Below are 12,727 nucleotides of genomic sequence, written 5' to 3' on the forward strand. Positions count from 1 at the left end.
GAATTGTGCAATGTTTAAAAAGTTGAAATTCAAATGTCAAAAATGGCCATAAGGGGCTTGGCCCCGGAATCGCTGCATGCAGCTATATTTTTTATAATTTTTGTCGAAAATGAAAATCGTTTTGCTAGATAAGACCTTTATGCGTCGTTTTGGATCGTTCAGAGTCCTTTGAAGATGTACTGAAAAGGCAATTTTAATCTGTTGATCTCCAATAAAGTCTATCAAATTGAGAAACATCCTGGAATGTTTTCCTCAAAAAACTTAATTTCTTCTCGACTGAACAAAGAAAGACATCAACATTTTGGATGACATGGGGATGAGTAAATATCGAGATTTTAAAAAAAAAAGTGGAATAACGTTATTTCTTTAAGGATTAAGCACAGTTTAATGTGAAAAGTGACACAAATATTTACATAATGCCTAAAAACTAAAAGCCAATAAAGGCAAGGGAAATTATTTCAATCCCATCGTCAAAACCTTTTTGCATGCTTCGTGTCTTTAGGCCCAAATATGTATTGATACCTCTTACAAATCATAATGTTATGAACCCTGGTAATGCTGCATTCCACTTACATCTGTAAAGTGGCTTAAGTAACATCAACAAATGCTGGTAGGACATTCATATAAATGTCATTCAGGCCGCATATAAAAATAGAGATTTATAGCCCACAAATTCTGTTTACTGTTATATGTAGCCATATAAAAGTAGTTACGGTGTCAAATAAAATGTAATCCGCCCACATCAAACATGCAAATGAACCTTGTTGTTCCCAGGCCAGTGTTGCTGTTAAAAGATAAATGAGATTTGAATTTAGAAAATCGGACTTGATCTTGATCTGAACTTGGGTTGGGCTATAGCGCATTTTCAGTTTGTGACAGAGCGGTTCCATTACACAGCCGCAAATGAGCGAAATGTTTCCACGTGCATTTTAATAAACTCGATTACTCAGGTCGGGTGGAGCTGCAAAACATGATTACAGATCTTACAAAGTTTACAAAAGCACTCCAATATATACATTTAAGACACACACAAGAAAGTCTCTGTCGCCATTATTGATCAGGTAAAAGAAGCGATAGAGTGTGAAAGATGCAACACTGTAAATGACGGACATACAGAGAAAAAGAAAGAAAGTGTCATGAATGTTTTATGGGTCATAATGGCTTGCTCAGATTCCCTCCCCACACTTTGGCCTCCACGCACACACGAGACCGGGGGTTTTCCTGGCACCCCTATCCCAAACACACACAGCGGCATATGGTGTGCAATTCACACACCTCTGGGGTCCTGACTGCTGTAGACTGCGGTCAGAGTCGTGAATTATGGATATGAGCTAATTGTTTTCTCATTTGGAAATTCCTGTTTAAACGGCTCATGATTTCTAGCAGGTGTTTGATTCGAGCTCCACCCGGTCCGTGGTCCTTCAATTTCATTTTTACTGATTCAAGGGTGCTCTTTCAAGAAAAACAGAGCAGGTTATATATAGGCTTATTTAAAACAAATCTAAGCTTTCAGGAGAAATGAAACCAAAAACTTGCAAAAACAGATATGGTATACTAAATGTACAAATCATATGGTTTTATACAAATCAAGTCATAGTAATTCATATGAAATAAAAAAAATTAAGGTTACAAAAGGTATGCACTACAGTAAAAACAGTATCACCCATCTGCAGGAAAAAGTCAATCTGTGCCTTCCTCGAATAATTTTTTTAATCATCAGTGTATTAAAAAGAAAGGAAACGGCGGATAGCTTCTTGCGTCATTTCATATCATCAAGATGAAGAATGATGACAAACAAAAAAGACAATCTGAAACAGTAACTCGGTCATTATCACTTTAATATTATCCATGAGTTTTTTCTTTTTAATCAGAATTAGACGTCAACTTCGGAAACAGCAGTTAGTCAGAAAATTACATTCAAAATGTGCAGTTCACAATGAATGGTGACATCACCCGCCTCCCTTTAAGGGATAGTTCCCCCAAAAATTTAAATTTTGTCATCACTTAGTCACCCTTACCCTTTTTTAACAAGCCTTGCCTCTCTTTCAGTGAACATTCCCTGTGCCTGAACTATTAAAGGGTTTTCTGGTTACTATGGGAGTGGATGGTGCCCGAGGTGATCACCGTAACCAGCAAATCCCATTTTTGTTTATCTGCATTTGGGTTATGAAAAACAAGACTTTAGACGTTCAAACAACATGAGGGTGAGTAAATAATGATAAAGCTTAATTTTTGGGTTAAACTATTTCTTTAATATTCATTTCCTTCATCCATCCATCCATACATCAACAAAATACATCTTTTCACTTGTTATTGACACAAACTTCAAACCAGAACACTTCAATTATTATTCATATTTTCTTTTTTGTACAAAGTTCATTTCTAATTGAACTGTGCATATTCTCCGAATTTTATTGAAAAAGCGATACAGAAGGCGTTTCCATGCGTACCCTCATATATCACTGCAGTATGATTCCCAGTACCATTCAGGCATTTTCTTCTCAGTTTCAGAGTAGGAAAGAGGAGATGAATACTGTGTATTGATTTGAAACAGTGTAGGGCCAAAACGCCAATCTAAGCATCTCACCTTTCTTTTTCCGGGAAGCCTCTGGAGATATCGGTTGAGAGATAGGATTGTTAGTGTCTGTTTTTCTAAGAGGCTTCTTTTAAATCACACATAACACGTCAGGTTCTTGTCTGGAAAACAACCTGCACAACACAGACTGATCAATCCACGTAAACAACACAGGGTTTGACCTTCACGGGCCTCACAACACAACACCACAAGTCCTGATATTTCATTAAACAGTTTCTTCAAGTTCAGAGATGGCCATTGGTTGACGGACAAAGTGAGCCAAGCGTATCCAATAGCATAAAGTCCTGAAGCAAACAGGGTGTGGCATTTCTAGTAAAGTTTGGGGTTTGGATTAGGGAGTCTTTCCCATTCCTGAAGTAATACTGATTATTGTCCATTTAATCGACCCCACAGAAGGTCAGTAGTCTTCGTCTATTAATACTGCCACCTTGATACAGTGCACTTTCAGCTTATTCCACAGGAAAAAAAGAAAAAACATATCCAAGCCTGCCATAGCCCAGATACAAGTCAGACATTTGAGTTAATGAAAGATTATCTACATATTTAAACATCTCACTGCAAAAAAAATCAATGTTACGCTAGTCCTCAATACTGGCTAAGATGCAGTCCATTCCAGTGTCCAATTTATATTTCCAACTTCCAAAAAGAGTGCATATCATGGGAAGTCCACCCGGCTTATTCTAAGCCAAGGAATGACGATTCAATTTGTATATCCTGAAAAAAATATTAAGTGCATAAAGAACCTTCCTGTATTTATTCGCTTATGTTTATATCCAGTCATGAGTCACAGTAAATCCACTGACATTTGCGTGTGTGTTTTAAGCTTGGTCCACAGCAGTCGTCGTGCATTGGATGAGACGTTGAAGTACTAGCATTGTATTCTCATATATGGAGACACGTAAGCTTCTGCAGATCTTCTACCTGCCAAATATGTTCTCATACTCCAGAAGAATCAGTTCTACAATCTGGTTCTGATAAACCATGTGGACCGCCATGTTCCCAGTCTCGATCTCCGGCCGCAACAGGGTCGGGCCGAACACGATCGCCACGCTCTGGGTCGTCATCCGGTTTACCTCGCCATGATCTATCACCCTGAAAATCACAAGAGAGAGAAAGAGTCGTAAACATTCACGCTTCATCGTTCACCTATAGAGACGAAAGGTGAATCAAAATTTGTTTGTCACACAGGAAAAACAAATTTAGTCTGCATGAAATGTCGCGTTCCAACGGCAACAATTTCACATTAGGAAAAATGTTTGGGTATTGTGTTTAAATTACACGATCCACATGCAACGGCGAAATGTCAGGCTGTAATTTTTCTGGAACGGTGTGCCGCCATCTTCCATTTTGAGTTACAGTGGGCCGCGAGCCATTTAAATGCAAATGGAGGCGAAAGCAAATGTCATTGTGCATGTTTGATATAGCAATTACGATCGGGACTCAATGCCGGTCTCAAATTACATTCAGAATGACACTGTAAGGTACGGTCTCGCACATGAACGTACGGAAAATAATTCACTCGGTTTGTAGAGTGGAAATTGAGATTTCTTTGTTTACTTCATATATTAAGTGTGCTGAAGATGCGAATGTACAGTAAAATCTTGAAATGATGTGCATGTATAGACAGGTCTAAATATAGTGTACCAAATAAATGTTCCTCCTGTTTATGACAAATAATGTTAAATAATAAATGTGCAATTATAACTGAGGGACCACTTTGACCACAGTCTCACGTGAGGTTGAGAGCAAAATGAAGGAGAAATAAAGCGAGCACATCAGACTGAACAAGACAAACTCCCTAAAGAAAGCCAAAGTGATTAAAGATTCATGTTCCTCTCACCTGCCTCTGAGGAAGCAAAGCTTTATTGCTCATCATTATTTTAAGGTTTTGAATGGATGTAATAACAGAGGTACAGTTATGGATTTATAGTTATAGTTACATCATAAACCTAATAGAAAAATACTTTCAGTAAAGCATTAGCATTTGTATTGCTTAAAAACCACACACCTTTGTTTTGCCAATTATGGCCTCATAAATCATACCAGCCTTTAATGCCCAAAACAACTCTGTAATGGTTAAACATGCAAATAAGATTAATAATTTACTGTACAAGTAGGTATTTTTCTTTTATTTATTACATGGCCCTGTCTGTGAAGGTCAGGGTAAGGTTTCATAATCTAAACATGAGATAAGGAGCCTCAAAGTTTGATTTCAAACTTTTCAAAAAAATTTCATTCTTTTACATATTTTTTCTCTGCTTATAAACTCTTAAATATGGGTATTTTTCTTAAAAAAAAAAAACACAGTTTTTTTAGCAAAAAGTTGAAATAATTGCATTTTAGTGAAAGAATATTGTTAGTGATCAGATTCAGAATGAGATTAAAATTAGTAAATAATTTTTTGCTTTCGTTTTTTATAAATTGGATAATCGTGGTATTACAGATTAACATAAAATAAACTGATCAGGAACAAATTTTTTATGCAAATGTTTTCTCTTAATTGACGAGATAACTCGTCAATAGAGACAGAGTGCAGTTATGCAAATTTGAAAACCACACCCACCGGGGGGAAAACAATCCAACCGTCTCCATTGACTTTGTATTGCGAGAGGCTGCCTCCTTGTCATTTGTGGCTTATAACAAAAAACATAATAATGCCTAAAACCTGCTGTATGACAATATGTACAGCTAACAAGCCAAAGAACCCAGGAATAAGTTTTTATAAGTTGTCGAGCCGTAAAATCCAGCCTTTAAGGAGAAAAAAGTGGATTGCCGACTACGTTTCCCCCTAGTGGGGTGATTCTCACGAAACCATTGAAACACCACGGCACTAATGATTTTAGCTATAAAATGTGTAATATAGTAATATTAAAAAGCATCAGAATTAACACAATACTGTGTTCTACCTTGCACAATGTGTGATTTCAACATAAGAATTTATAATTTGTCAATTTTATCTCATTTTCTGCTGAAATTCTCATTACCGCAATGTGTCCGGCTGTGTTTGAACATGCGTTATGTTGTAATTTAATCAAATTAACACAAAAATATGTAGAAAAAAAATAAATGGATGTTTTGCTAGACTACTTTAGATGACAGAAAAAAATATTTACTGAATATTCATGTATAATAATAATCAAGAAAAATTAGGAAAATGATGTGTCCATGCCTGATGTTCTCATCCTCCGCAACACTTTTTGAGAACAGTTTAAGCACACGTACAGAATTTTAATAAAGTTTGATTTTGAGTGACCAAGCACATGGACCAGTTACTTCAAGATGGCTACCAGGTAAGATCATTTTTTTTACAGTTAATTTGAAATATTGTCTTGTCAGAATGCTTACACGACATTTTGATTATCATTACCGCAACAGATGCTTATTAAATGTTAATTTAATTAATAGAAGCATAATACTTTGATTTTAAATGCATGTTCAGAATCTCCAAATTATGTTCTTTCAGGTTTGTCATGTCATTTTGAAAATATGTCAGTTTTGATGTTTTCTGACTGTTGCGGTAATGAGATTTTTTAGGACTAATTTTTTAAATTATGTTACAAAAAGTGTTAAATGATAAGTAAAAGTGTTTAAATTAATGTTCCCATTTACTCCAGACTTTGTTTTTCAATGTCTGGTGGGAAAAAAGTAAATATAAGCAATTTTTACATTTTCATGCTTGACATTTTTAAAACCAAGTTTTCGTGAGAATCACCCAGTGGGTGCAGTTCTACTAATAGGAGTACTATGAAAAGTTGCCTGTTTTGTGTCTTTAAACGCTCGTTTTTTGAAGTTGACAGCTTATGAAAACGTATTTACAGATTAAACTTAAAAACAGAATAATACCTAAAAGCTGCTGTGTGACAAGGTGTACAGCTAACAAACCAAAAACCCAGAAATAAGTTTTTATAAGCTGTCGACCTCAAAAAACGAGCGTTTAAAGACACAAAAGTTGAACAGACAACTTTTCATAGTACTACTATTACTAGAACTGCGTCCACTAGGGGGAAACATAGTCGGCGATCCACTTTTTTCTCCTTAAAGGATGGGTTTTACGGCTCGACAGCTTATAAAAACTTATTTCTGTGTTTTTTGGCTTGTTAGCTGTACACCTTGTCACACAGCAGCTTTTAGGCATTATTCTGTTTTTTGTTATAAGCCAGAAATGACAAGGAGGCGGCCTCTCGCAATACAAAGTCAATGGAGACCGTTGGTTGTTTCCCCCCCGGTGGGCGTGATTTTCAGGTTATGACGCGCTGCGCTCTATGGCGGGGAAAGAGTTAAATTATTCAAAAATAATGCACACCCAAGGTGGTCATGTGACACAACGCGAAGCAGAGTTACACCGCGAGTGTGCATTATTTTCATATAATTCAAAGGACCGGACTCAATTATTCCTCTTATACCTCGGTTACCATAAATATTGCTCTGATGCTTATTTTTAAGACAATTCAAAGGCTAGGTGTGCGGTTTACCGAAGAATAATCAACACCCATGGAACATTTCTCAACCAATCAGAGTAAAGCATTCAACAGGCCAATGGTATAATTTAAGATACTTGACAGGTCAGGTGTTCGGTTATCGCAAAGTAATGCATACCTGGGGAACATTTCTCAACCAATCACAATAAAGTATTCAACAGCCAACGTGGTATAATAAAGGTTATTTTTCACAAAATGTTCTTTACATTATGTAGGATAACTTTAAGTAGAAAACAGTAAAACATAAAAAAATGGGGGAAAAGTGTGGTGACACATTACCTGCTCTGTACAATCAAAGAATAAAATGCCAATATAATGAATGGACTGAAACTGTTTATGAGATTTATGTTATGGAAAAATATTATTTTCTTTTGTAGTTGAAAAAGTTGAAAAAGAAAAGTTTTATAAGATCTGGACTAAATGGACTGAGTATGTAAAACCAATTAGATCTAATTGAATTTTTGTGTACTTGAACAACTAAAGCTGTACCTAATGTATGTGATGGGAATTTGCCTTTTCAAATAAAAAGATAATAATAAAAAAGCTACATGTTGGTACCTTTTTAAAGAATACCCCAATGACAGCTTAGCTATTTTTGGCCATTTTCTCTGAAAAAGAGTTTGGATCATCAGTAAAAAAACTAAAAATGTGGTTTGACCATGTATCAAAAAAGTGTCCTGTAGTGCTTGCATTCATGTGTACTGTTTCCAATGAAGCTTCAATGCTTGATGTCACAATCAAGAACTGTTTACACGGTCCACTGCGTGTGGCCCAGCCGCCGCCCCTGGATAAACTATTTCACCCGATGTCACATTCTGACATTTAACATGGTTTAATAAAAGCCCTTCTTGTACTTTAACTACTTCTGTCACCTTGTCTTCTGCTCGCTCTTTTTTCAAGACTCTCTCTCTCTCTCTCTCTCTCTCTCTCTGTGGTTGTCTGCATCACAACCAATGGCAATGCATCAGGAGGATATGGTGAACATCCCCTCCTTCTGCTCCCCATGTGTCTCTCTCATAATGATGTAGTTGGCCAGTCTCCAGGTCTATCCCAGTAATGGATACAGTGAGATAACTCGATAGAGGCTTGCTGTGCAGATCACGGACCACACCCTCTTCACCTCAACACACACAAACACATGCACGCACGCACGCACACAAAATCCAGCACTGCCCTCAATCAATAATGAATAATGCTGGTTTGGAAAAGAAAGGCAAATTACCTCAAAATAGTAAATCCACCTCTGCTATAAAATAAACTACTGTTTCGTGTAATAGCTTGGGGATATAATATACATTTCCATTTTACTGTTCCATTTGCATAAAAAAAAATGTCAGGAGCTTTGTCTTACCTTTTCAGATGCTGGAATAAAACTTTCATTGTTTCCTGATTGGGTTTTGGCAGCTGTTTGATCAAGTCTTTTATGGATTGGACTCGCTGCTTGTAATCAGAGTTTTCTGAAAATTAAGCCAAATGAAAGAGTACGGTGTGAGAGAGCTCTGGATAGCTTAAGATAAATTATTACAAGGTCACATTGCTCCCTCTTGTGGTTGATGATGTATATGACTACTGGGTGTGCAATGATAAAACAAGTATCTGTACTTATTAAACTGTCAAGATGTATAGGGAATAAAAGGTAGGGTAACAAATTTTGAAAAATGCTAACGGTAGCCGCCTAGCAATGAAATCCCGATCCCACCCTCAAGTTAAATCGCCATCCAAAGTCACGCCTCTTTCCAAACACATGAACACGCACAGATCAGACGGTCACGTCTCATGTCTCATTCACCAGTGAGAAAACTATGCAGTACAAAGTCGAATAACACTTCCAAAATAACCAAACAACTGGTTTACATCAGAATTAGTTTAAGCACACGTTCGGTTGTGTAGACGTAGTACTATATCGTTACTCTAATCCATAATCGAACACAAATTTCATAAGCAACACAACGTTTCATCAAAGTAGAATATCTGAATCCATCTCCGTACAAACATATCGCGTACCTACCTTACCAAAATAAACAGTGCAAGACCCTTTCAGACCCTTTGCCTCCTGCAGCTGTTTGCATCTCGTGATAAAGCAGTTGCCGATGTTAATTTGGGTTTTTGCTCTTGCTGATCCAGGCAGTTTTTGCTGTTGTTGTTATAAAAGATGCCTTTAGTTTTGTGGCTCCTGTGTAGGTTGTCAATTCAGCAGAAAAGTTTGCTGTTCTCGCTGTTTACAGACAAGAGCGCACGTGAACGCGCCGATGACGTATGGTGTCTGCGTGGACTCGCTGCGCGGTGGGAATTCAAATTACGCTTACGTATGAGGGACAAAAAAGGAAACATCCGTTCGGACCGAAATCTATGATTTGTTGAACATTTTTTGGTCCTACGCCTTTCACAGATGACATCAATTTCTACAAATACATTTAAACAACTTAACACAGTGATTGCTATCAGGATGTGAGGAGACTTTTAACCAGCATAACAAAAAAATTTTCAGGATCAAATCTGTTACCCTACCTTTAACTTGAAGGATATGTAATGAGATATATGTAAAAAGAAATATTACAGATCAAAACACAACATAACCAGTCATTGCAACAAACAATAACTTAATCTTTAAAATGTTTGCATTTCATATTTTTAGTACTTAATTTATTAAGTTTTAAAGCTCATTGCATGAACTCACTGATGGCCTCGACAAAATCATTGAAGGATGTGTAGGTGAAGAGCGGCTCTGGAAGCTCCCGGAAAAACATCTTCAGAGCACCTGTGGTCACGTGAATGTCTTCCCACTTATTGTCTTCCAAGTTAATTTTTTCATCTGAGGACATATAAACGAAAACGATCGAAACTATGTACTAGGTGATTTCCTACTAGTGCTGTTTAATCTTTTAGCAAGGTAGACAGTCTGATGTTTATTTGTAAAATACATTTGTGTAATATTTTATACAAAATTTACATTCACATTGGCTTATGCTTTTATCTGACTTGCAGTTCAGTTAAGATGCACATTCTTTATCAGTACATGTAAAAGAGACAATGATTCGTACCATGATTTACCGCAAAACGCAGTTTCTGAATGACTGCCAGATTTCCACTGACTCTGTACAAGCCATCAACTTTCAACCCTATGCAAAGAAGAGAGACACAAGAGAGAAAGCAAATCATAAAGTGAATAGTGTTAATAACTAGAAAGACAGCTTTAAGATTGCATTATTAATGGATTCTTGAACACACACACACACACACACACACACACACACACACACACACACACACACACACACGCAGTACCTGTATTCTCTACATGCTCAATGCACATTTTAACAAAGTTGGGTACAGATGTGCCCTCTCTCTGACACAGGGCTGTCAAACTGCAGCCAAACACCTGATCTGAGAACAGAAAAGACATAGGATTAGTGTCTGCTAACCAAACTGCCTGCTCTAATTATACATACTATCGATTAATTATTATATAATTATTATACTATCAATTAATCTTATTATACATACTATATCGACTGATCGAAATCATTATTTTTTCATTTATTTGGGCATTCCCTATATTTTAGTGAATATGAATGCAATTTCTGTATTGGTTTAAATGTAAACTACAAAAATTGAGCAGTAAATTATCTGCTTAACCATCATTTTTTTAAAGATGCCAAAGAATGCATTGATACAATGTTACACTGTTCTCTGATATCTACATAGAGTATGAAACTTTATTAAGGGCAAAAATGATCCAAATACGTTTTTACATGTCTATACAACCCTAGGATTTTTTCCCCAGAATGAAATTGTCTATTACTACCTTATTTGAAAGGGCTATGATTAATAATGTTGAGCTCTGCTCTGATTGGCTGTTTCTCAGAGCGACTCATTTTAGTAGCTCTGTGTGTGTGCAGAAACAGACCTTACGTTTGAGCCTGTATCAGACAAAGATACAGCTTTGAAGAATAATCAATTAAAATAAAATCTGGCCTCAAATGAGCTAACTGAACAGCACTACTCAATGATGTATTGTAGATATACAGTAGGATTGCAGAACTTGCCATTTGCGTGTATTTTAAAGGGACACGCCACTTTTTTTTTAAATGCTCATTTTTACCATTTTGGAATCCATTCAGCCGATCTCCGAGTCTGGCGTTACCACTTTTAGCATAGCTTAGCATAATCCACTGAATCTGATTAGACCATTAGCATCTTGCTCAAAAATGTATAAATAACCAAAGAATTTCAATATTTTTCCAATTTAAAACTTGACTCTTCTGTAGTTACATTGTGTATTAAGACCGACAGAAAATTAAAAGTTGTGATTTTCTAGGCCAATATGGCTACGAACTATTTTCTCATTCTGCAGTAATAATCAAGGACTTTGCTGCTGTAACATGGCTGCAGCAGGTGCAATGATATTACATAGTGCCCGAAAATAGTCCCCTTGGTAACTTTCAATAGCTGGTAAGTAAGTTTTAAATTGTAAAAATATTGAAACTCTTTGGCCATTTTTGCATTTTTGAGTGCGATTCTAATGATCTAATCAGATTCAATGGATTAAGCTATGCTATGCTAAAAGTGGTACAGCCAGACGCGGAGATCGGCTGAATGGATTCCAAAATGGTAAAAATCTAATATTTAACTCGAGGGGAGATGGAAAATGAGCATATTTTCTAAAAAAGTGTAGTGTCCCTTTAAGCTGTGTGTGTGTGAGTGAGATACATATGTCACCTTATGAATGATGTTTTGTGTGGTGCTTTTGCAAATTTTGATGCCTTGACGACATGGGAATAATAATGATATAAGCCTCTAGTATACTTTCCTTAGTTTCAGGTAAGCTAAAGAGTTTTGACTGAATCATTATGCACAAATTTGGCTATATTCCCCAACATGCGTTATTGCATTAATCGGACTTTGCTCTTCCAAACTTTCACTTTTCACTATGTACACATGGTAACCGATTGTTACCTTTAATGTATCCCTTGTCTCTGACCGCCTGTAATGTGGGTCTCCGTGTGAGAAATTTCTTTAGCTTGACTCTGGTTTTCTTCTGTTCAGATGACTCCATACTGGAGGAAGTCTTCATTGCTGCTCAAACACAAATGTGTGTTAGGAGGACTCGGCACAAACCTCATTGCCTGACTGGTATATTTGATAATCATACAGGAGCTAGACGAGTGTGTGTACCTCGGTTTTTCTTGACGTCTTTGAGATCTTTCTCTCTGTCGTGTTTCTCTGTTCCCGGAGACTCCGGCATGTCTTCTTCAATTGCCTCATCAGACTCCCATGCCTACCAGATACACACACAAAATGTCATTACAATGACCTCACATTCACTGCATTTGTATGTGTTGTGCGGTGTGTATTCCACTCACATGTGTGTTGATGGTTTCAGACAGGGCTCTGTACCAGTCGTTAATAACGCTGTCTATCTCTGATTGAATCAGCAGCTCTGTGCCCATCCGTGTCTTCAGCTGGTGGGGTCAAAGGTAAGTAGTATTATTTTATGCATAGGCAGTTTTCATATTATGATATTATAAAGCATATGTTCGGAGCAAATGAGCTTTGTACAAAGTGCCTGTTTTATTACTGCGCACCTGTAAGTGTATACGCTATACTGAATACTACAATTTAATAAAAGCAATTACAGTTATAGTAAATTGGT

General features: G+C 36.8%; 1 protein-coding gene across 7 annotated transcripts in view; it reads right to left on the bottom strand.

The window, feature by feature from the left end:
• Window positions 1-1,820: 1,820 nt before the first annotated feature.
• The window catches only part of arhgap12b (Rho GTPase activating protein 12b), a 59,434-nt gene continuing 48,527 nt past the window's right edge, over window positions 1,821-12,727 (bottom strand). For all 7 annotated transcript variants that reach the window (XM_065242204.2, XM_065242209.2, XM_065242206.2 and 4 more), the window contains 8 exons: window positions 12,438-12,536; window positions 12,250-12,352; window positions 12,031-12,150; window positions 10,360-10,458; window positions 10,116-10,193; window positions 9,752-9,886; window positions 8,426-8,531; window positions 1,821-3,688 (listed from right to left, as the gene is read on the bottom strand). In XM_065242204.2, the coding sequence (XP_065098276.1) occupies window positions 3,514-3,688; window positions 8,426-8,531; window positions 9,752-9,886; window positions 10,116-10,193; window positions 10,360-10,458; window positions 12,031-12,150; window positions 12,250-12,352; window positions 12,438-12,536 (915 nt within the window). In that variant the 3' untranslated portion in view covers window positions 1,821-3,513. The remainder of the gene's footprint in view (window positions 3,689-8,425; window positions 8,532-9,751; window positions 9,887-10,115; window positions 10,194-10,359; window positions 10,459-12,030; window positions 12,151-12,249; window positions 12,353-12,437; window positions 12,537-12,727) is intronic.

Source organism: Paramisgurnus dabryanus, chromosome 1 (assembly GCF_030506205.2).
Source record: "Paramisgurnus dabryanus chromosome 1, PD_genome_1.1, whole genome shotgun sequence".
Taxonomy (NCBI): domain Eukaryota; kingdom Metazoa; phylum Chordata; class Actinopteri; order Cypriniformes; family Cobitidae; genus Paramisgurnus; species Paramisgurnus dabryanus.